Source organism: Zalophus californianus, chromosome 1, assembly GCF_009762305.2.
Source record: "Zalophus californianus isolate mZalCal1 chromosome 1, mZalCal1.pri.v2, whole genome shotgun sequence".
NCBI classification, from domain to species: Eukaryota; Metazoa; Chordata; class Mammalia; order Carnivora; family Otariidae; genus Zalophus; species Zalophus californianus.
The window spans coordinates 15,573,818-15,597,612 of NC_045595.1; the positions used below are offsets into that span (position 1 = coordinate 15,573,818).

The 23,795-nt window shown below is 51.9% G+C and overlaps 1 protein-coding gene across 3 annotated transcripts in view; it reads left to right on the forward strand.

Annotated features, from left to right (window-relative positions):
- The window catches only part of LIMD1 (LIM domains containing 1), a 64,949-nt gene that overhangs the window by 12,030 nt on the left and 29,124 nt on the right, over positions 1 to 23,795 (forward strand). For 2 of the 3 annotated variants that reach the window (XM_027585916.2, XM_027585917.2), the window contains exon 2: positions 18,351 to 18,452. In XM_027585916.2, the coding sequence (XP_027441717.2) occupies positions 18,351 to 18,452 (102 nt within the window). Of the gene's footprint in view, positions 1 to 15,861; positions 15,929 to 18,350; positions 18,453 to 23,795 lie in introns of those variants that run through there. The other variant, XM_027585918.2, reaches the window with a different exon arrangement.

Below are 23,795 nucleotides of genomic sequence, written 5' to 3' on the forward strand. Positions count from 1 at the left end.
CGGGGCTAGTGGCAGGTGGGCCAGATGGCGGAACCTCCAGCGTCTCTAAACGTGGAGACGTCCTTTTCCTTGGGGCAGACTTGAGGCTTGGCCCCGTTTTGCCGAGAAGAGACAGCACGTAACCCGGGCGAGTCTCTGGATGGTTCCTGTCTTGCTTGGTCACGTGGAGCTCTGGAGTCCTGAAGCTGGGGTTGTGGGTGGGACGCCTGAGTGGGTCACCTGCCCCCACCTGCCCCTCACCCCAGCCCTACCCCAGACTCTTCACCCACCTCTGTCCATCACCACATCCAGTTCTAAGCCCAGAGAACATACTCCCTCGGCAGTCGTTATGGAACACCTACTGTATATGGGAGATGGAATTAGGATTTGCGGAGCTTCCTTCCTCTGCTGGAATGTGGGCTCCATGAGAGTGGGGTGTTTGATCTGTTCACCACTGTATCCCAGGGCCCAGGGCAAGGCACGGCACACAGCACTTGTTGAACGAGTGAGTGAACCCCCTGGCCAAAGGGGGAATGGGACGTTCCCTGACTCCCTCCTGAGTGCCGGGCGTTGAGTGGGGATGTTACCGCTGGGGTGGACACACGCTCCGGAGCCAGTCCACACCCCTCACGCACATGCTAGAGAATGCTAGGCAGGCAGGAGCACCAGGCTAGCCGTCATAACCTCACCCTGACCAGGAGGGACTCATATGAGCTCTCCCACGTGGTGGAAGGTGCTTCGGGTAGCCTTCCGGACCCTGGAGGGGCTGGAAGAGGTTGGGATGCCAGGGTTTGTCTGGGTGGAAACTTTGCAGGGTTCCAGGAACCAAAGTCCTGGGGAAGTTTGGACGGGAGCAGGTAACGTGCTGGCAGACATGTGGGTTCTTAGCCAAGAAGACGTTCATTGTTATACCAAAGTCAGAATTTGAGGAACTGTGTTTGGGCTCTGGATCTCCCCTGGGCAGATGCCTCGACAGCCTCGTGCCTCAGTTTCCCCACCAGGAAAATGTGGACATGGCCGCTGAGAAGACTAAATTAGTTAGCAGAGATCTGTACTGGTGAGTTTGGGGGCCGCTAGCCATAGGCAGCGGCTAAGCACTTGAACACGTGGCTGGTCCGAATGAGATGTGCTCCAAGTGTGAAATACAGTCTGGGGATTTGAAGACTTGGTGTGGGAAAAGAAATGTAAAAGAGCCCATTAATATTTTTTACACTGATTCTGTGTTTAACCAAGAATACTTCGAATGTATTGGGCTAAGTAAAATAGGTCTTTAAAATTAGTTTCACCCATTTTTTTGAAAAGATTTTATTTATTTATTTGACACAGAGAGAGAGAGCGAGAGAGCACAAATAGGCAGAGCGGTGGCCAGAGGGAGAAGCAGGCTCCCCACTGAGCAATGTGGGACCAATGTGGGACCAGATCCCAGGACTCTGGGATCACAACGTGAGCTGAAGGCAGATGCTTAACCGACTGAGCCACCCAGGTGCCCCAGTTTCACCCATTTTTACTTTTTAAGTGTGGCTACTTTAAAGTGTAAATTTGCAGGCAGCCTGTGCTGTTTTTCTGTCAGTTGGGGATGTGCTTCCTGAAGCATTTAGAATATGGCCTGTGGTAATTGCTTCCTGTATAGGCACTTAAAATTATTGTTTGCCCCCAAATATCAAACCGTCTTTACCTTGTCCCATCTAAAAGCCATGCCCAGTGGGTTTGTTCAGATCCACAAATGCTTAAACAAAAAGATTGTAATAGGTCCAGTTGCCACCCCCCAAAACGAGCCCACTGAGGCCGTATGCCCGCTGCAAGAGGAGGCAGGACGGCTCTCACAGCCCCTGAAGTGGGTGTTTTCTGACGGAGGACGAAGGTACTCTGGGGTCTGAGCAGGTAGTCGTGGTAGCTGAGCCAGTTTTCCAGGACCTTCGTAACACATTGAGTCTAGTGAGGACAGGCGGAGAATCCAGGGGGCCGCTGGTCCCCTTGCTGTCCTTAGAGAAATGAGAGACAGTGTTTCCTGCGAGCGAGGTGGGAGAGGGCCCTCTGGGATCGGGCTCCGCTGGGCCCCAGCCGACAAGGGCCCAGAGCCTGCACCTCCCGCTGGGCTCTGGAGGCCTTGCCTGGGTGTGGGGAGAGTGGCCAAGTTGGGTGGCCTTCCAGGCAGCCTCCAGAGGCCTGATTGTCTGCGGCCTGTTCTGGCATGGCTGACACCTTCCTCTCTGGCGGTGGGGCTTAGACAGAGGCCCTTTGGTGGCTGGCCTCGGAGGTCAGGTCACTTTTAGAGCCAGTCGTCCCTCTTCTGCCCGTGGCCCCCGGCTGCCACCCTTCAGAGCCACCCATGCCTGCGGTGGGTGTGTGGGTGTGGGGAGCGGCTGCTCTGCCCGAGTTTACAGCCAGAGAGCAGAGGAAGCAAGGGCAGCAGGCAGCAGGAAGAAGGGAACCGATGCTGAGTAAACCAGCAGGGCCTCAGCCCAGCTGTGCACTTTGTTGGTGGGGTTTCCATCTCTGCCCCGGAATATTCGGGCGCAGGCCCAGGGCCCTTCTGCTGCGTGGCCTTTTCTGACCCAGCCGTGGAAGTGGCTTGGTGTCACTTCTGCAGTTCTCCATTGGTCAAAGCAGTCACGAGCCCTCCCCCATTTACGGGGAGGGGTGGTGGACTCCCCCCCACCTCTGGATGGAGGGTGTGTCAAGGAATTTGTGGCTGTGTTTTTAGAAAATTGCATTTACATACCCTGAAATGTGTCATTGGATGGGTTTTAACAAATGCTCGCATCCATGTAACCTGAGCTCCTGTCAAGATCCAGATGAGCTTCAACCCCAGGAGGCTCCCTCGGGCCTCTTCCAGTCAGTGTCCACTCCCAGACAACCAATATTTGCATTCTTGTGCTCTTTGTTGGTGAATTTTATGTTTGAAATGTTCCCCAAGTGCAGTGCTAAAGTGCTGCCTGGTATTCCTGAGCTCAAGGAGGCTGTGATGGCCTTATGGGGATACACTTTTTTTTTTAATATTTATTTGACAGAGAGAGACACAGCGAGAGAGGAAACACAAGCAGGGGGAGTGGGAGAGGGAGAAGCAGGCTTCCCGCGGAGCAGGGAGCCCGATGCGGGGCTCGATCCCAGGACCCTGGGATCATGACCTGAGCCGAAGGCAGACGCTTAACGACTGAGCCACCCAGGCGCCCCGGGGGATATGCTTATCCTGACCTGTGTTTGATAAGCTTCCTTCAGGCACGAGTCCTGGTGCGGTGGGCCCCGGAAGCTCAGCGTTAATGAAATCAACAATGTGTATTACATCAGGTGTCTTTCAACAGAAGCACAGATAAAACAAGGTTATGTATCGATCAGTTGATGAAAACGTTGTGCCCAGAGGTTGGTGAGAACCTGACCCTATATTTCCTCTGGGAGCAACGTTCACTATTGGCTAATTCGGTATTTGTGGTGACTTCATGGAACATTATACCGTGAATATCGAGAATCGACCGTAGTACTCCTTTGTCTGGCGTAGTTCACTCAGAGATTGTCTGTGACATTCAGCTCTGTTTTTGTGTGTGTCACATGTTTGTCCTTTTTTTTTTTTTTTTGCTGCCAAGGTAGTATTCCATTCTGGGAGTACGCAGTTTGTTTCCATTTTCCCTGTGGGGGAATGTTTGGGTTCTTTCACGGGGCTGAGTAATAAGTCCACTGTGATCATTTGTGTGGAGATATACTTCACCCCCTTCTCCTGGAATTGCTGGATCCTGTAGTAGGAGTGTGTTTTAACATTTCGGCCGCTGCCAAAAAGCTTTCCGGAGGGGCCGTGCCCTGTAACACCCCCCCCAAACCGTGTGTGAGAGCCCTCCTTTGGTTCTTGACCAGCTGTGTCACGGGTTTCTCTGGGTTCTGCTCCACGGGTGACTTTCTAAACCAACTCCTCTCCGAGCTGGCGTCACTTGGCTGACACCCTCCCAGCTGCTTCTGTTGAAATAGCGTCTTCACAAGCGACTTTCATCCCTTTTTTTGGTAGTTGCTATACTCCCACAAGGGTTTGATTCCCCGCCCCAAACCGGCTTTCACGAACACAGAGCACTTCTGTGGTTTTTGCCGTTTCTAAAAACTTAAGCACAACTAACTGCAGGAAAGTCAGAAACTCTGAACAAACAAAAATAATGATAAAAGGGACCCATCATTCCGACTAGGGATAGTCACTGTTAAGACAGACTTTTGTTCTTGCACACAGGTATTTCATTTTTAAGCATCTGAGCGGACGAACGTGAACTTTGTGGGAGGCTCCGCGTCACCTCACTGGCATGATTTTTTTTTTTTTTTTTTTGAAGGCCAGCCAGAGTCTTAATTTTATGCAGTCCTTACAGAATCAGAGTGGAGAGCTGGGGGCCACAGGAAGCTCTTCTCTGGACCCTCCTGACCAACCCCTCTTCATTCCTGGGGGAACCAGCAGCAGGAGGGAGCTCCCCGGCCTGGGGTAGCCAGAGTGTAGGTCGCTTCTGGTGGTGAGCAAGTCTTTGCTTCCTTCAGATCGGACCCAGTCAGCCGCTGGGTCGGTCCCGTGAAAACAAAACCAGGTCCTGGCACTCCTGGGCCCAGAAAGAACCTTCCATGCCCTTCTTCCTGCTCCTCGCTCCCAGGGAAATCTTGACTGTGTCTACACTGCAGATGGCAGGCCTATTCCACAGGTTCGAAATGCGACAGTCTTTAGAAGCAGTGCTTTTTGTCTCTTCTCAGAAAGGGGAATTCATGATTTGCCCTGTGTTACCTCTCGGGCAAGCAGCCCACTGATGGGATAGCCCCTGTTTTGTGATGGGGCTCCCACCCGGTCTCCCCACATTGTCCCCATGCAAGGCTCAGGGCCGGTTATGGAGGGAGCGCTGTTCCAGCACCATCTCATGCTTCCAGCCCAGCTTGCAGAGCGCCCATTATTCCTTCCTGGCTCGGAGATGGAGAAAGTAGGGTGCAGAGCGACTAAGTGCCTTGTCCAAGGCCGCTCACTGGGTTTGCTGCAGAACTGAGCAGAGCGTGCTTCCAGACTGTGTGTTTGTTCCAAGGGGGAAACTGTGGGTGGTGGTGACTCCCGGCGGTGGCACTGAAAGGGGAGACTTTCCCCAGCCTGGAGTCTCCTGCTCCTAATCCCTGGGGCAGTGGGCGGAAGAGAAGGAACGCGGGCTCTGTTTGGAATCCGGAGAACACAGACATCACCGCCCCCCCCCCCCCACCCCGAGTTTGAAGGTTCCATCAGCCTGGTCTTCTTTTCCTTCTCCGTCACACCCTTTTTCCCCTCTCTGGTGAATGCGTGTTTAAAGCATTTCTAAAATCAGCCTTGTGTGATTCTAAGGAAAATGCAGGATTTTATTTTTTCTTTAAAAAAAAAAAGGATTTTCTTTCTGGTTCCTTTCTGGTTCCTCATGGTTAGCAGTGGCTGTGGCTTTGGGCTGTGGTCCGAGGTGGGGGCGTCTCACTGCTCTGGAATCACTTAGGTCAGAGCCCGTCTGTGCCTCAACATCCTTTCAAACACAGTGTGTGTCCTGAGCTCAGCCTGCTCTGTGGTCCGTGGTTGGGTGCGGGATGGGATCCTGGTCCAGATAAAAGGACATCATTGGAACACTTGGTAAAATCCATAGAATCTGGGGCGCCTGGGTGGCTCAGTCGTTAAGCACCTACCTTCAGCTCAGGTCATGATCCCAGGGTCCTGGGATCGAGCCCTGCATCGGGCTCCCTGCTCCGCGGGAAGCCTGCTTCTCCCTCTCCCACTCCCCCTGCTTGTGTTCCTTCTCTCACTGTGTCTCTCTCTGTCAAATAAATAAATAAAATCTTTTAAAAAAAATCCATAGAATCTGAATAAGGTCTGTAGATTAGTGTACATACATATATCTGCATACCAGGCATGTGTTAGACCAGTGTTAATTTTCTGAATTTTGGTAGTTGTATTGTAATCATACAAGACGATAACATTTGGGAGATCTGGATAAAGACTATATAGGAAGTCTTTGTACTACTTTTATAACTTTTTTGTATGTCTGGAATCACGTGAGAAGACCCTGAAAGGTGAATGATCTTGGAGATGTGGGGCGGGGGGGCGGGGGTGGCGCTCAGCAGCTCACACATAGGGCGGCGCTGGTGCTGAGGCCTCAGGGTGCTCCGAGGACTTTGAACTTCTCCTTTAAGCATCAGAGGCTGAGAATTTCGGAGCCAGAACATGATGTGGTGAATATACATTAAATTTTAAATGTTCTTTAATGTTAAAAAAAAAACCTACTATTTCTGAATATGAAGGTAGTATTTTTTCATTGCAGAATATTTGAAAAAAATGCAGGAGACTTAAAGAAATAAAATAAAAATCATTCATTACTCCTCCTCCTCAGCATATCTTCATGTATAAATATACTAAAAAAAAAACCCAAAACAGTGTGTTGCATACTGCATGGTGGTCTCCTTCCTTTTTTCATTTAACATTGTATTATGAGCATTTTTATGTCTTAAGATAATTCTGTAGAACTGTGTTGTCCGATACATGGGACTACCTAAATTAAGTTTAAATTAATTACAGTGAGGGGGCGCCTGGATGGCTCAGTCGTTAAGCGTCTGCCTTCGGCTCAGGTCATGGTCCCAGGGTCCGGGGATCGAGCCCCGCATTGGGCTCCCTGCTCTGCAGGGGGCCTGCTTCTCCCTCTCCCACTCCCCCTGCTTGTGTTCCCTCTCGCTGTGTCTCTGTCAAATAGAAAATAAGATCTTAAAAAAAATAAATTAATTACAATGAAATGAAATGGCAGATTCGGTTACTTCTGCGTGCTTGCCACTCTGCAAATACTCAGCAGCTGCTTTGAGCTGTCATACTGGACAGCGCAGAATAGAACGTTTTCATTCCTGCAGGAAAGTTTCTTTTGGACATTGCTGCTCTAGAATATGATGTTTTTAAAGATTTTATTTATTTATTTGACAGAGCGAGCACGAGCACACAAGCAGGAGGAGCAGCAGAGGGAGAGAGAGAGAAGCAGGCTTCCCATTGAGCAGGGAGCCTGACGCGGGGCTCGATCCCAGGACCCTGAGATCATGACCTGAGCCGAAGGCAGATGCTTAACCAACTGAGCCACCCAGGCGCCCCCCCATCCCCGCCAGTATCTGATTTTAGAACGTCTTTATCACCCCCCAAAAGTGAGACCTCCCCCGTCGGCAGACGCTCCCTGCCCCCTTTCCCCCAATCCTAGGCGGCCGCTAATCTACTCACTGCCTCTGTACACACCCATTTTGGGCTGCATCTTTAACAGGATTTTTCCTAAGCAAAAAAAAATCAAATTACTGGGTCAGATGGTGTGGAGGTTTTTTAAGGCTTTTGCTACTTGGTGCCACACTGCCGTCCCAAAGGCTGGTCCACATGGAGGCTTGCACCAACACTCTGTGCTGCACCTCAGTGATGCTGTCATTGTTTCTTGTCTTTGCCAGTGAGTGACACGTGGCATCCCATGTTGCATGTGGCTCCAGGCAAGGGGGAACACTATTTCCTGGGCTGATCAGATCTGGGAAAGGTGCTGGCAGTGGGGGGTGGAGACCGGCAGTGGATGAAGGACGGAGGAGGGTGGGGTGCCCCAGTGGCTGCCGGAGTGGGGCTGGGGGTGCAGGGCCTGCTGGGGGGGGCACCTTGAACTCTGTGTTCCTGTGGGGAGCTGAGGGCAGGGAAGGATGGAGGCTGGAGAACGGGAGTGCCCTGGGGCCGGCTGGAACCCGTTGGCAGTCTGGTGAGGCGAGCTCTAGCGTGCAGGGATTAGGAAGTTGTGATAGAAACTTCCTTCCCCACTGTGATGAAGTGAAGCTATTGTTGGTTTTGAGCAGCGTTCAGAGTGAAGAAAGCAGGCTGGCGCAATGACCCCATAGCCCAGAATGGCCTTAAATACTTCCTTTGTGGCATGGGGAACGTGTCCGCCCTTGACCCTGGAACTTCAGGTGCATGGGAGCAAGGGCAGAAGCAGGGAAGGCCTGGGGTGCTGGGTAGGAGGACATTGGTTGTGTTATCTCCATCCATGGCTGTCAACCTTGGCTGCCCTTTTGAACCATCTGAGGGGCATTGGCCATGCGTGGTGGAGAATGGCCATCGGCATGGGGGGGTCAGGGGCCTAGCACCCACTGCCTCCGGGGGGTTAGTGAGCTTCTGTGTGGCCAGGAGGGAGACTCTTGCCGGGGTCATTGGTCCAGCTCTGCCCCAAATGCTTGGCCCCTCTTCCAGAACCTGTTGACCACCCAGGTCCACAGGCTGCAGCCTGTGGCCGAAGAAAAAGCCTTGTTGAACTTGTGTCCAGAATAACTCATTCCCGTGTGCCCCACGGAGACCTGCCCCCTCCCTGCCAACCCCCAAGCCTTGACGGGTGCCCTGACCCCCGCCTCAATCCCTTTCCAGCAGAGTAGGTGGGTCCTGGCTGTGTGATCCCACATGATGTACAGCGTTGGGGCAGAGTACAGAGGATGCCCTGGGGTGGCCACTGCGGGGTGGGGGCAGCTCCCCGAGGCCTCCCTCCCTCACTGAGAGAGGAGCAGTCACCGGGACGGGGCGAGGCCCAGGTGGGAGCTGGGGGGGTGTGCAGGGCCCCATGGGCTAGCCTGATGGAGCCTTCTTATTTCAAACCTTATCATACCAGCAAAAGGCCCCTCCTTGGTCATCACCCAGGTTGGCTGTGCGTTTGGCCGAAGGAGGCAGGAATCCTGTTGCCGAACCTCACGCTGAGGCTGCTTTGCTGGCCTCCCTGTTTGTCAGTCCAGCCTTTGCAAGGGAGTGTGGGGAAGGTGCCGTGGCCCTAACCCTAAGTCGCTTTTTGGCTCTGGGTGCACGGGAGATCATTTAATCCCAATTTGGGATAACTTACTTCACGTGGAACGCTGCCCAGGCTGGGTGGTGTCTGCATTGGATCAGTTATACTGTGTTACTGGTTCTCGAATAGTTTTCCTGGAACTGCGGCTAGGGGCAGAGCGAGAGCCGGCTCGGTCCTACCAAGACCAGAGTGCTTTCCCTTTCATCTGTTCTGTGGATTTGAGGTTCCACTGATTTTTTTTTTTTGAGAAAAGCTTCTCTGGCTTTAAGCACTTTGCAAACGCCAGCTGTGCAGGGAGAGGCGGGCCTGAGCCCTCTGTCACCGGGGGCCCTTAACACGGAGCCAGAGCGGCGGCCGTGCTGATAACGGTGATCATCAAATGTCAAATTCCTGGCGCGTAGTAACGCTTTTTGTTTACTTCCGGTGAATTGAAAAGCTCCTTTAGTAAGGCTTGTCTTACTGCTTTTGGCTTCTTCAGGACATTACCATGCATCAGTGTTAGTGGTACCCAGCCTTTCTTCCTAGCACCTGGAAGACTGTATAGAAAGCTCTGGACCACTGCCCGAGGCCGTGCCCTCCCCCCACCCCCCAGCCTCCCGGATGACAGGTCAACCTGGGAGGGGCCCATCAAGGGTGGAGGTGGGGGCCCTGTCTTCCAGGAGGTTCTGCCTGGAAGCAGTCCCAGGAGGCTTGAGCCCCTCCCAGCAGGAAACCCGGCCCCTGCTGCAAACCCTCCAGCCCCTGGTGAGCCTGGCCTGCTGCCTGAGGTGCTCGATGTCTGTCTGTCTTCCCCTGTCCTTCCTCTCTGGCACCGCACACACCTCCTGGTTCAGAACTGCACTTCCTGTCGCCTCCCGTGTCCCAGGGGACTGTCGGGAGTTTCCCTGCGTCCAGCCCAGCTGGCTCCTTGCTGTCACATTCATCATCCCAGCTGTAGGCATGCCTCTGGTTTTCTTACCTTTTCCTGAACCTGCATCACCCTCCCCTCCCCCGCCTCTGCCTTTTCGGATGCATCCAGCGCTTGTCCGGTACTTCCTCTCCATTCCTTCTGTCTGTGGGGCTACCAGAACAGCAAGCCAGGTCTCCGCCCTCAGCAAGCTTTTTTTTTTCTTTTTGAAAGATAAGAGGAGACGTAAACTGCTAGCCCTATGCTTGGGCCACAAGCCACAAAAGACAGGTGGACGAAGCGCTCGAATAATCCTTGGTGGCTCGGCCTCCTGTTGTACATCATTTAAAACAGGAAACTGTCCCTAGTCCTTGCCCTTTCCTGTGGGAATATTATGATTTTTGAAAGAATCCCAGACGGCCACTTTGGAAGGCAGTTGGACGGTTTTTGTTTGTTTTTTTTTTTAACGAAACTAAACATACTCTTGCCATACATCCCGGCAATGTTGCGCCAGTGTGTTTATCCAGATGAATTGTAAACACGTCTACACCGACGTCTACTACGTGGATATTTATAGCAGCTTTATTCATAATCGCCCAAGCTTGAAAGCCTAAAGCAAGATGTCCTTCAGGAGGTGAATGGATAAATAAAATGGTGGTCCTTCCAGACAGTGGAATCTTACTCAGCAGTGTTAAAAAGAAATGAGCGACCAAGCCATGAAAAGACATGGGGGAACCTTAAATGCATATTACCCAGCAAGAGATGCCAATCCGAAAAGGCTACATACCGTATGATTCTACTTCCATGACATTCTGGAAAAGGCAAAATTATGCAGACAGGAAGAAGATCAGTGGTGGCCAGGGGTTGGGGAGGGAGGGATGAATGGGGGAGCACAGAGGGTTTTTAGGGCAGTGAAACTATTCTGTGTGATCCATGATGGTGACGTGTCATTATACAATTGTCCGAACCCGTTGGATGTTCAACAGCTCACGTGAATTACGGACTCTGGTGATAATGATGTGTCAGTGTAGGTAGGTTCATTAGTTGGAACAAATGCAGCTCTCTGCTGGGGGATGCTGATAGTGGGGGGAGGCAGTGCATATGAGGGGGCAGGGATATACAGGAAATCTGTACCTTTTGCTCAATTTTAATGTGACCCAAAAACGGTTCTGACAAGTAATTTCTATTAACAGAAGTGCCAGAAGGAAATCAGCCAAAATGATAAATGTCATGTTAAAAAAAAAATCTCCACCCCAATCTATTGATTATTAATGATCTTTCAAACACCCACCCCGTTCCCCAAGCCCTTGCAGGAATCCCAGGACCCCAGGCCGCAGCTCTCGTCGGGGAGGGGTGGCTTTGGTCTCTACCTCAGAACTGCAGCCAAGAAAGGGTTCTGCTCCCCGCAGTGAGCTTTATTTGTGGATTTGCGGTGCCCCAAATATGAAAACATGAAGTTTTGAGCCCTTGGACCTCTTTTCTTCCTCTTTACTCTCTTAGTCCCTCTTCTAAATGCATTGTATGTGGGCCCCCGGGTGGCTCAGTTGTTAAGCGTCGGCCTTCGGCTCAGGTCATGGTCCCAGGGTCCTGGGATCGAGCCCCGCATCGGGCTCCCTGCTCCACGGGAAGTCTGCTTCTCCCTCTCCTTCTACTGCTCCCCTTGCTTGTGCTCTCTCGCTCTCTCTGTCAAATAGATAAAATCTTTTAAAAAAATAGATAAATGCAGTGTGTAGACTGGAGAGGACCCGGTGTCTACTCAGACCGACTTTGGGCATTCTATTTAATCTTTGAATGTCTGTTTCTTTGCTTGTAAAATGATGATAATGTTCTGTGGGACTGTTATTAAAGGAAGAAACAGGTATAAATTGTGTCCCACTGTTCTAAAGATAGAGTCACAGGCCTGGATTAACCTCCTTCCTGAGACGACCAAAAAAACCACCAGCAAACAAAAACCAGACCAAGTGTATGAACCAAAGGTGTTCGGGAACACTGGACATCAGGCAACAAAGGATGGTGATTCTTGAGAGACAGGAAGCAAATGAGGCGAGCCATGTGGTTTGCCGTTGCCTTGATAGAGTATCCAGGCTGTGACACAGGGAATTTGAGGCAGAGGCCGGTGGACTCGTATGTTCAAATGCAGCTGACAGTCCGGGGAGCTGAAGTAGCCGGAGTTAATAGGACTAGCAAAATCTTTACAAAGCATGTATCTGATAAAGGACTTGTGTCCCCGTTATGAAAGTAATTCTCGGCGTGCCTGGGTGGCACAGTGGTTGAGTGTCCAACTCTTGATTTCAGCTCAGGTCATGATCTCAAGGTCATGGGATCGAACCCCATGTCGGGCTCCACGCTCAGTGTGGAGTCTGCTCGAGATTCTGTCTCTTCCTCTCCCTCTGCCCCTCCCCCACTTTAAAATAAATAAATACATCTTAAAAAAAAAAGTAATTCTCATAGCTCAACCAAAAGAAAAAAACAGGCAAAAGATTGGAACAGACCCTTCACTAGAGAAGATACAGGATGGTAAATCAACATATGCGAAGTTGCTCAGGCACAACATCGTTCGTCACTAGAAAAAAAAAAATTAAAATCACAGGGAGATGTCACTATGGACCTAGTAGAATGCATAAAATTAAACAGACTGTCATTCCAAGCGTTGGCAAGGATGCGGAGAAACTAGAAGTCCGATAAACTGCTGGTGGGGCTGTATGATGTTAGAATTTCTCTGGAAAACAGTTAGGCATCTTCTTAAAAAGTTTAATGTACGCTTATTGCAAGACCCAGCCATTCAACCCCTAGGTCTTTCCCCGAGAAGAGGAAACGCGTCTCTATGCACACACTTGTACATAAGCAGCTATATTTATCACGGCCCCAAACTGGAAACATCTCGGATGTCCATCCGCAGGGCAGCGGATAAACGCGTTGTGATATATCCAGACATGGGACACTCCTTGGCCATGAAAAGGAATGAATGCTTCGTATGTGCAGCAACACGGAAGTCCTCAAGATAATTGTGCTAAGTGAAAGAAGCCGGACAAAAGAGAGTACATATTTATATAACCTCTAGAAAATACAAACCAATCAGTGATCCCAGAAAGCAGATCAGTGGTTGCCTGGGGAAGGGAGGCAGGAGGGGGGTGCAAAAGGCATGAGGAGGTGGGGAATTTTGGGGGATGGTGGGGAATTTTGGGGGATGGTGGGGAATCTTTGGGGATGGTGGGTGTGTTCACTGTCTTGATTATGGCAATGATTTCACTGGTGTCTGTAGCTGTCAAAGCTTATCAAATTGTACTCTATTTTTTTAACTTTTTTTAGAAAAGATTTTATTTGTCAGAGGGAGAGAGAGCGCGCACAAAGCAGGGGCAGACGGAGAAGCAGGCTCCCCGCTGAGCAGGGAGCCCGATGTGGGACTCCATCCCAGGACCCTGGGATCATGACCTGAGCCGAAGGCAGACGCTTAATCGACTGAGCCACCCAGGTGTCCCCAAATTGTGCAGTTTAAATGTGTGACATTTATTATATGTAACTTCTGTCTCCTTAAAGCTGTTTCCCAAGAGTCATGCTGGCTACGGTTTGGAGAATGGATTTCAGGCAGTAGGTCTTAACTGCAAGGGGGAGAAATGCATACCCCTCTCTTCTAAACATGTAATTCCTTCTTTCCCTCATGTTCTTCCTGGTTTATGAGCTCAGATGATTAGAGTAACATGTGATGACATTTTTCTTCCTTTTCCTCTGTTAGACATTTCTCTAAAATCCTATAGCTGGGGGCGCCTGGGTGGCTCAGTCATTAAGCGTCTGCCTTCGGCTCAGGTCATGATCCCAGGGTCCTGGGATCGAGCCCCGCATCGGGCTCCCTGCTCGGCAGGAAGCCTGCTTCTCCCTCTCCCACTCCCCCTGCTTGTGTTCCTTCTCTTGCTATGTCTCTCTCTGTCAAATAAATAAATAAAATCTTTAAAAAAAAAATCCTATAGCTAAGGGGCCACGTGAAAGCAGAGGGGTCGAGTAACCTTTTCTCCTTGCTGAGCCCTGCCTTGCAAGGACCCACTTCTGTCTCTTCTCTGTACCCACTACTGCTCGCACTCACAGTGGGCCAACACCAGATGTGGGGGCTTTCCCACACCCACCACCTCTCCGACACCAGCGGGCTGTCCCAAGATCCCATTCAGTTCTGACACTCTCTACCTGTGGGTAGGACAGCCCCCGTAGACCAAGGGCTCAGTCCACAAGACTGCCTTCACATCGGCTGCCATCACAAGTCCAGGTGGTCACCTGTGCTTCTGACCGGCCGCCTATAAGTCAGAGTCCCCAGTGGTCCCCTCCTTGTGCTCCATCGTTCGTTAGGACAGCTCATGGAACTCAGGGACACGTCTACCAGCTTATTTTACAATAAAGCATGTGCTAAAGGATAAAGAAGAACAGCTGGATGAAGGGCTGCATAGGGCGAGGTCTGGGAGGGTCCCGAGCACAGGAGCTTCTGCCCTGTGGAGTTGGGGGGGTGCCACCCTCCCGGCATGTGGGTGCATGTACCAACCCAGAAGCTCTCTGAACCCCGTGCTTTGGGGTTTCTTATGGCAGCTGCATGTAGGCATGATGGATCATTAACTTCTTTTCCAGCCCCTCTCTCCTCTCTGAAGGATGGGGGTGGGGGCGAAAGTTCCAAGCTTCGAATCATGGCTTGGTCTTCCTAGTGACCAGCCCCCATCCAGGACGCTCCTGTCACCAGGAAATTCCAAGGGATCGTGTCAGGAACTGGGGTCAAAGACCAAATATTGAAAGGAACTGGGGACAGAGGCCAATGTATATGTTTCTTCTTATTTCATAAGCCGGAGTCCATCCCCAGCCCTGGGCACTTAGTGAACTCAGTGTAGGACCACAGGTGAGATCAGTCAGCTCTCCTATCAGAGGTGGCAGATTCCAGTTTCCTGCGTCCTTGGCTGACCATTCCCCAAGGGCAGTCACCTTGCTCCCCGTCCCATGGCCAGCAACTAGACGGAGCCTGGTTCTCAGCGAGTGACAGAGAAGCCTCTGTGGGGTCGGTGTCCCTCCAGGAGGGCAGGAGGGGCCGTGGTTGGGGTCCCAGGTGGGAACACAATCTGTGTGCCGGGGATAGGGCAGAATGGGGGGTGGGCCGGGGCGGTCAGTGGGAGCTCTGGGGCAGGGCTGGGCTTGGGTCCGAATCCCCGAGCAGGTGGTGTGTTGAACGTGAGGAGGAAGGACACCCTCTGAGTGTGGCAGGAACCGCCACAGTTGCCAGCCCGACAGGGATAACGGAACCTTTGTGTTAGAACCTGGGCTCGAATTCCATCTCGCAGACTTACCAGCTGTGTGCCCTTTGGCAAGTTACAGTGCCTTTCGAGAATTTGGGTCTGAGAACGGGGCGACAGCAGATCCTTTGCTGGATGGAAACTCCCAGCGCGGGGTCGGGTTGGTGCATTATTCCTTAGAATATTACATTTCCTTTTTCTCTTTTTTCCTACCAAAGGAAGACTAGACATATTTCCTGCCCGTGAAGTACTTTTCTATCCATGTACCACAAGGCCCAAGGATGAAATACTTTTCCACTTACTTGGCTTCTCATGGGCCCTTCCTCGCTCCGTGACTGACGGCTGGGAGCACAAGCAGCTTCCTTCCTCGCTTTTTCCCCTGCTGGGCGGTCGGAGGACGTGGGCTGCAGGAGTCCGAGTCAGGCGGTGGCGGGGGGGGGGGCGGGGGTGGTGGTGTCAGAGCCCTCAGGTGGAGAGGAAACCAGAGGAGAGCGTTGCTGGGCAGGCCGCAAGGAAGGCCTGGCGTGCGTGTGGCGGGAAAGTTGCAGGAAGCCCCAAGAGGCCTGTGCACTTGTCCTTGGCCACTTGGTGGTGCTTTCCGAGCGGGGAACGGCAGAGGGGTCTGACTTTATTCCCCGGACCCAAACAAGAGGAGCCCGCGTCCTCTTCGCGAGTCGGCAGCATCCCAGGGACCCAGGAGATGAATCTTGCCTTTCCTCTTTGGTGCCCCGTCTTGAAGGCCGGCCCTCGTCCCGCACCCACCCCGTGGACAGGAGGAAGGGCTGCCTACACCGAGGGGTCTCCCGGCTCCTCCGCTGTCTGCGGCTAACATCGCGACAGTGGGTTAAGCCAAGAGGCCACCGTGATTGACAGGGAAAGGGTGATGTGCCTCGGGGATGGTTCGTGAGCAGAATTAGAGCCGTGTTGCTTTGATGTCCCATCCAGTCTAGGGATGGTCTCCTTTGTACTCCGGTTGCTGCCTGAAGAAAGCAGTCTTTGTTGCTTGTTGTAGGATCTGGAGTCAGGTCAGTCAGGGGGCTTGGGATGGGTGGTCTGGAAGTGGATCTCAGAATGGTATGATTAATACCTTGCCAGTTCCTGGGAGTTGATATTTTGGGAGAGAGCATTTTTCTTCATTATCACATGTGCTGAAGATAGAAGGGAAGGGCCCTGGGGAATTTTCTAGGGTGCTGGAAATATTCCGTATCTTGCTTGGGGTTTGCATTACATAGGTCATCTGTCAAAACTCATTGGATGGTAGACTTATCGTTTGTGCATTTCACTGTTTATGGATTTTTATCTTGGAAAAAATAACTATAAGCAAATCATGAACTCTTAGTGATTTACGGGCTGACATGCTTAGGGATGAGGTGGACTGCTGTTTGCGCCTGCCTTGCTTTAAAATGCTTCAAAACTAAGATGGATTGTTGGATTGATTGACAGCAGAATGTTCATGATTGTAGAATGGGGGTGGGGGGAATATGGGTGTTTGTCCTATATGATTCTTTCAACCTCTCTTCTTGTTTGAACATTTCATAATAAAATGCTGAATCAGAAGAACTGCAATAACTACTACTTCTGTTCTCTAGAGCTTTCCATAAATGAATTCCTAAGACAGCTAGGTTTCCTGGCTGACACCCTACTCTTCCTACAGATGGCCTCACCTACTTTCCCAGGGAGTGTTGGTGAAGCAAATTTAGGGCCCTTGGCTTTGTGTGCTCTCTGCGAGGCTGGTGTGGTCAGTGTGGGTGCATTTCACAAACCAGGTGTTAGCTTGGACCTCCCTGAGGGTGATTCAGTCCATCACCTTGAATCGATAGAACTCTGAAACACAGGGCTTCCTACCCTGTAGGCAGAAGGCTGGGGATTTGCAGCCTGAGAACAGCCTGACCCATGGGAACCAGAGTTAGAAGAGGGTGCCTGAGCCCCCTCTGACCAAGAACGCAAGCTGGTTACCCGCTGGACACTGGGGGGAAGCTAGGGTGTGTGTGTTCAAAAATCTTAACGTTATACAATATATTTAAGCATATTCAGACGCTTTTTTGACACTAGACTCTTTTTTCAGCTATAAAGTAACGCCTGCTCTTGTAAGAATTTTTTTTTTAATAGAGAAAATGCAAAGAAGTAAAACCAACCATAATTTTATAACCTCAAGAAACCACTCTATATTTTGGTATATTTACTCCCTGAATTTTTTTTTTTTAATCTCATGCATCATTTCTATAATAGTGATGTTTTTCATTTAAGGCTAATGGAGGAGTTCTTTGGAAGGGAGGCCCCAAGGCCCTCCTTTCTATGGACTGGCCCAGAGCCTGGTTCACTGCCGCAGAGATTCTGGGTTGGTCTGGACAGAGGGACTTCCGGCTTACTCACAGGGTCCGATCCTGGGAGGGCCCGAACTTCTTTGGGAGCCCAGTGGAAACACCTTCTAGCCAAATGTAGCAGCACCGTTGCATCCATGTCTGTGTGTGCCTGCTCATTGAGCGCTTACTGAGTGACGGGCGCTGTACCGAGTGCTCGGGGTGGGTTCTCTCCCGGGAACCCCGCGAGGGGCTGCCATCATCCCATCTCACAGATGAAACGCTGGACAGCAGGGAGTTCGATGATCTGCCCTAGTCACATAGCCAGCAGATTGTGGCGTTCTAGTTCAAGAGCGGGCCCTCCGATCGGCAGTTTGGGGCAGAGGTAACCAATTCTGGAAGTTGGTGGTTTGCTGAGCACCCTTTACAGCCCCTCCTGGGAACATGCAGGGCAGGTGGAATGAAACTCTTTTTCCAAATTGAGAACTGATGCTCAGAGAAGTTACCAGGTTAACTCATGCCACGTGGGAAGCGGGTGGTGGGAAGCTAAAGGTTAGAGCCTGTTCCATCACGTTGTCTTCAGAGCTGGAGGGTGGAGTGGGAGGGAGTCCTGGGGACTTGAAGGGACAAAAGGTGGGTGTAGGGTGCCCGGCTGGGGAGCCCGTGAGCAAAGGCCTAGAGCCGGGCACCAGGGCTTGTGAGGAGGGGAGGGGCAGGGAAGAGCACTGTCTTTGCGGTCTGACATACCTGGGGCTGGGGGCCTGATACTTTTGCAAAAAGTGAGAATAGTCAAGCCAGTTGGTTCCCATTGAGAATTGAAGGAAACAATGTTGAAATTGCCTGACCTGCGTGCTTGGCATATTAGAATCACAGGGCAGTTTTTTGGACGTTGTCTGATAAATGGTGGGAGTCTCTGAAAGGCTTTGGGCTGGGAAGTAGGCTGACAAGGCAAAGATTTTCTGAATATCATGCTGGTGCGGAGGACAGTGGCGGGGGGGCTGAAGGCCGGCCTGGTGGAGCGAGAGAGAGAGAGATCTCAAAGGAATGATCCACAGGATTTGGTGATGGGCTGGTTATGGGGAGGGATAGGCATCTCACTTTGTTCATTGGCTTTTTTATGACTCACTGCCATGTTCTTGCCTTTCAGGAGCCTGTGTGAAATGCAGCAAAGGGGTGTTTGGGGCCGGCCAGGCCTGCCAGGCCATGGGGAATCTCTACCACGACGCGTGCTTCACCTGTGCGGCCTGCAGTAAGTGTGTGTGGAGGCTCGGAGCATGGGGGGGCGTCGAGGAACTTGGGGACCGAGAAAGGGAGGACAGGGAAGAGCATTCTTCCTGGAGACACTTGACCCAGGCCTCCCATGGTCCCACAGCAGGGCAGGTCCGTGTCCTTTAGAGTCGCAGCACAAGGCCCGTCAGAGGAAGGGGACTGACCAGAGTACCAGCGATTGTCTGGGGCCGACCTTGGTAATGAGTTGAGTGGGTTCAAAGCAAACTGTAACAACATCAGGTTTGTTAATGCGTATCCGAGGTCTCAGAAGGGTTGTGGGGGGGAGAGCATTGGGATTCACCACCATCTGTCCTCTTGTCAGTCACCTCCCCCACCGTGGGACCAGCCAACCCAGCGTTACTAACGGGGGCCCTGTGATCACTCTGTGACCCCGCTCTGATTTGGAGGCTGCTCTGTGCGTGTGAAGTGTGAGTGCTTGCATGAATGCCCATGTGTGCACACCACAGAGCTGTCCGGGCCTGTGAGCACCCCCGATGGGCATCTCTATCCCGTACACACGCAGTAACTAAAGCAGCAAATTAGGAGCCTGAGCTCAGCCTGTGCTCAGCCCTGCAAACTGCTCGTTGAATTGACGGCAACCACCGTGGAAGATTCTAACACGTAGCCGGATGTTTGCCGAGTCTGACCGAGTCGGGAATTGAGCTTGTCTTTTATGGTCTCTCCTAAAGATTAATTTCGAGGAGCTTTTTTAGGAGAATGTCCTGCTGATTTCTAGATTGAGGCTGCAGCTATCGATTCAAAGGAAACATTACAACAAAGCCAGAGTGTCATCAGGGACAAGGGGGTCTTGTTATCTGGCCCCATGGTTCTCGATCCTGGCCGTTCATTAGAATCCCCTCGGAGATTATTATAAGAGCCCGCGATGCCCCAGTCCCACCCCGACCAGCAGAATCGGAAGCTCTAGGGGTGGAATTTCTAGAGTGGGCAAGAGTACTGTTCATTATCTCCTCAAGTGACTCCAGGGTGTGGTCAGGCCTGAGCTCCCGGCTCAGTGCCAAGCCCTTCAGTGTAGACGCCTCTGGAGAAAGGAGCGGGGAGAGATTTGCTTTCCGCTGTTTTGTGGCACAGCCGGGAGCCTCCTGATTCCCAGGGTAAAGATAACGAGGTGGGCATGGAGCTGCCCCCCAGCCTGCCCAGCGGTGACTGCGAGGCCTATGCCCGGGTTCAAAACCTCCTCCTTCGGTACTTACTGCGATTTCCCATAAACGCGTGCCCGAGAATTGACGGTTGGTGTGCCGATCGGTATTCACCTTTGTAGGGAAAATTGTAAAAGCCTTTGAAATGGGTCAGAAGTCTGCTGAGCATCCTCAGCGGACATGTCGGCGTTGTCTGTTGGTCGGTTTCTTTGGGTCCCTGGCTTCTCCTTGACTCTGAGCCATGCCATCTGCGTGGGTTGTACCGTCGTGAGAGCAGAGCATACGCGATGCTCATCCCTAACAGTGCACACTGTGCCTACTGGAGACACAGCTGATTGTGGCCCTGGGGAGACTGCTTTTGCTTCAACTAAAAGTGAACTTACTTCAGCACTTCCAGCGCCTTCATAGCTGGGGTTCTTTGCACTGTCCCCGTGGTAACGTGTTACTGGTTCCCGCCTTAGCTTGATGAGTGACATTAAATCTTTGACCATGTTGTCTGAGTCTTAACTGGGCAAGAGTTGTGATCCTTCCTCTTTCTGGAAAATTATCTTTCCTTTTTGGCTCCTGCAACTCTTTCTCAATATCTGCTGTTTTCCAGGGAAAAAGAAAATATTATGTAGAAGCTGGTTTTCATCGCGAGCAATTGCCACTTGAACTAAGAAAGTTTTTCAGGGGTAGGGGGAGTACCAGTGAGTCCGTCGGCGCCTGACTAACTATCAGTTCCATAATGGGTTGAATTTATCTTCAAAGGATGACAAACACAGACACTTAAGGAAAACACAGCTGGTTGGGGGTTTCTTGGTCTAGCATCTAAGCCCTTGTGTTCTGCTTTTTGTCGTAATGCTTCCTATAATTTGTCACAAACAACTCTCTTTTCCACCTCTATATCTCTGATCACACTGCCCCCTAGAATCTGCTCTCCCCACTCACTTCATACATTTAAGTTCTGTCCAGCCATTAGGGCCCAGCTCAAAGGCTTCCTCTTCCAGGAAGCCTTCCCTGTTCTCCTAGCAGGAAGAAATGGCTTTGTCTTGAATTCGGCAGGCCCCGATGCTGTCACGTAGACTGTGAACCACACTCTCTGGGGCGTGGCTGCCGGCAGGCCAGGCCCTAGAACAAAAGCTGCTGTAGGAATGAGGACAGAGACTCCATTCGAAAGTGCGTGCTGCACATTCCTGTTCCCCAAGGGGCCTGCACCACTCCTGTTGTGGGTAAACACACAGCTTCCTCTGCGCTTGTGGGGAGCAGTTGGAGACGCAGGCAGGTGTCTGAGCAGCTTCTGTTGGGCACTCGAAGTAATGTGCCTTTGTTCCGTTGACTTCTTGCTGCCCTGTAACTCCCTTCAGCAGAAGAAGGCACCTGGGCCCTCCATGTCCTGGCCTGGCAGGTCCTCAAGTGTGTCTCTGTGAACACAGGCGCCGTGCAGACAGCACTTCTGGGGCTGGGCCCGTTCCCTCCTTTGTTGTCAGAAGGAAAAAAATGGGGACCCAGAGAGGGGAAGAGAATTTCTTAAGATAAGACCTAGCAATGGGGCCAGCACCAGAATCCAAGGCTCCTGGATCTAATTAGCTTTGCATAGCCCCATTTTCCTGGTCGGTGAGTGTATCTGTTAGTGAGCGTATAGGTGTGTGTGTTTTCTGTTTTCCTGTTTCATTATGAAAATGATCCAGCTTATACCACCATAGAAACAGATTTCTGTACGTACGCACCCATTCCTCGGATGTTACTGTTGCTTTATGGAAACAGAATGTCGGGGTCCTGTCTAGGACATACCAAAGGGGCACCCAGCTCCCCTGGGTCCTTGTCCCACACACCGAAAAGGAGGACACTTAACAAAAAGGTCTAGAAGACTGCGGTAGGAGTCACGGGATGCCAGCAGCCAGTGCTGAGGCTCGGTGCTATGCTGGGGGCGGGCAGAGAGCCCACCTCACCCGATGAGAGACCGTCTGGCCTGGGACAGCTCCCAGGGGAGCCGCGGGGGCTGGTGGGAGACGCTCTCCCGGAGGCTTCCCTGCAGCCTCCCACACCCTGTGTCCTGGCAGGACCGCAAGGTGTTCCGCTCCTCAGACAAACCCCTGCCTCAGTGGATGGTGCACATTCTCCAGGGCCCCGTGCGTTTCCCTGCCCCCTGACAAGAAGCAACAACATTCTGTTGAGTTGTTAGAACAACAGGACAGACCACAGAGGGTAGTGTAGGGGCAGGGTCCTAGTATGTGATTCCAGCACAGGTGTTTTTACGTGTACGTTTTCCCTTCCAGGTTTTGTCCAAATGTACACGCAGTTTTTAGAGCTGGGATCATAGCGTATAAATGATGTTCTGTCCTTTCTGATGAAACCTGCCACAAACTCATCCTTACCTCCGCAGCCTCCAGACTGCGGGTCTGAGCGGTCACAGAGGAATCGACTGCTTTGTGCCACGGTTTTATGGCCTGTGGCTCCGGTGGGGCTTGCCGGTGGTTAACACGGAGCCCGCTCCCCTGCCTAAATGTCTTTGTTCCCCTGCATCCTTTTTCCCTCTGCCGAATGGTCTCCTTGGTGCTCTCCCAGAAGGACGCATGCAGGGTGTGGCGTGGGGGCGTTTGTGTGGTTTGTTAAAGTCCCTCCTTTCTCCGCGGCTCCTTGGGCGGCCAGTGTGTGTGGTTGCCATGGAGATGTGTGCTGTGGTGGGGGGGTCTCCCTTCCCTGGCTGCTCCTGCCCACCCCAGTGGCAGTGCCTTCAGCTGGGGCCCTCAGGAAGCCGTTGGCACAGCGTGGAGCGGGAGGAGGGTCAGGGCAGAGGGCAGGCTCGACCTTGGCATTTGGCCACACTCCGGGTCTGACGCTGCGTGTCAAGTGGCCTGAGGAGACGCTTGTGCCCAGCTGTGGCTGAGAGAGGTGGAACGAGGAGGAAGAAGGGGTGTGGGTCAAGGGGGGCCCTCCTCAGCACCTTCCAGAACAGACCGTGAGGGAGAGGCCCCGTGTCCTTGCTTGAGGCAGTTTTGGGTCTGAAACGTCAGATTTTTTTTCATTTGGCGAAGACGGAACAACTCCCATCCTGGAGTCCAGGTAAAACCTGGTCGCCATGTCCGTGTTCATGGTTGTTGTGATTTTTTTTTTTTTGTCTGCATGAGCTGGGGATGATGGATCAGATAGGAGAGTCCATGTGCCCTCCTGCCCTGAAGCCCACAGAACACGAGGGCCAGGGCCTGGGCATGGGATGGGGGGGGCACAGGCAAGTCGGGGCTGATGGAAATTGTGCCAATACAGGCCCGAGCTCAGAGAGTGGCCACGGGGGGGCCGGAGGGGTCCACGCAGGGGACCGTGCTGGGATGTGCAAGTCACGGCCAGAGCAGGTGACTTTCAGTGTTGTTGCTGGTGCTCCCGCTCCAGGGTGGGGGGTGCGCTGTGACGAGCCCGTCATGCCTCCAGGAAAACACATCCTGAGATGAGGAATAGATGCTGTTGCCCATCCCACCTTCCAGAAACCACACACTGGCAGCTGTTAAGGATCATGAACGGATTTCATAGTGAAGTCTCACCCCTTTAGACCCAGTCAGGCGAAAGTCTGTCTGAGTTACCGACAAGCCTGCATCTAGAACTCTAAAAAAGTACCATTTCATTACTTCAGGTAAAGGGAACAATTAGCATTAAGCCCAGCATTGTGGAACAGAGGTTCTTGAATAAATCGGTATTTGATAACTGACAGCACATTGTCCAGTAGGTTCTGAGGTAGGGGGGGATCTTATCAGCTTTTTTTTTTTTTAAAGTTTTCATTTATTCATTTGAGAGAGAGCGAGAGCAAGCATGAGTGGAGGGGAGAAGCAGACTTCCCGCGGAGCAGGGAGCCCGATGCAGGACTCGATCCCAAGACCCTGGGATCATGACCTGAGCCGAAGGCAGACCCTTAACCAACTGAGCTACCCGGGTGCCCTTCTATTTTGTTTTTCTTATGAAGTCTAAATACTGCCCCCAAGATCGTGTTTACCTTTTTTTTTTTTTTTTTTGACTTTGAATACTACTTTGTCCCCCAGCGTTTGAAAATGCTCACAGATTGTGAAATAGTGGCACTGGCACTAGGGAGGTCTTCCTTTAACTTTCAGCCACCCTGCTTCCTTAAACCAGTCATCACAATATTTATCAGTGGTTTGTAGGTGTGCTTCCCAGCTGCCTGTCGGCTGACCACACAC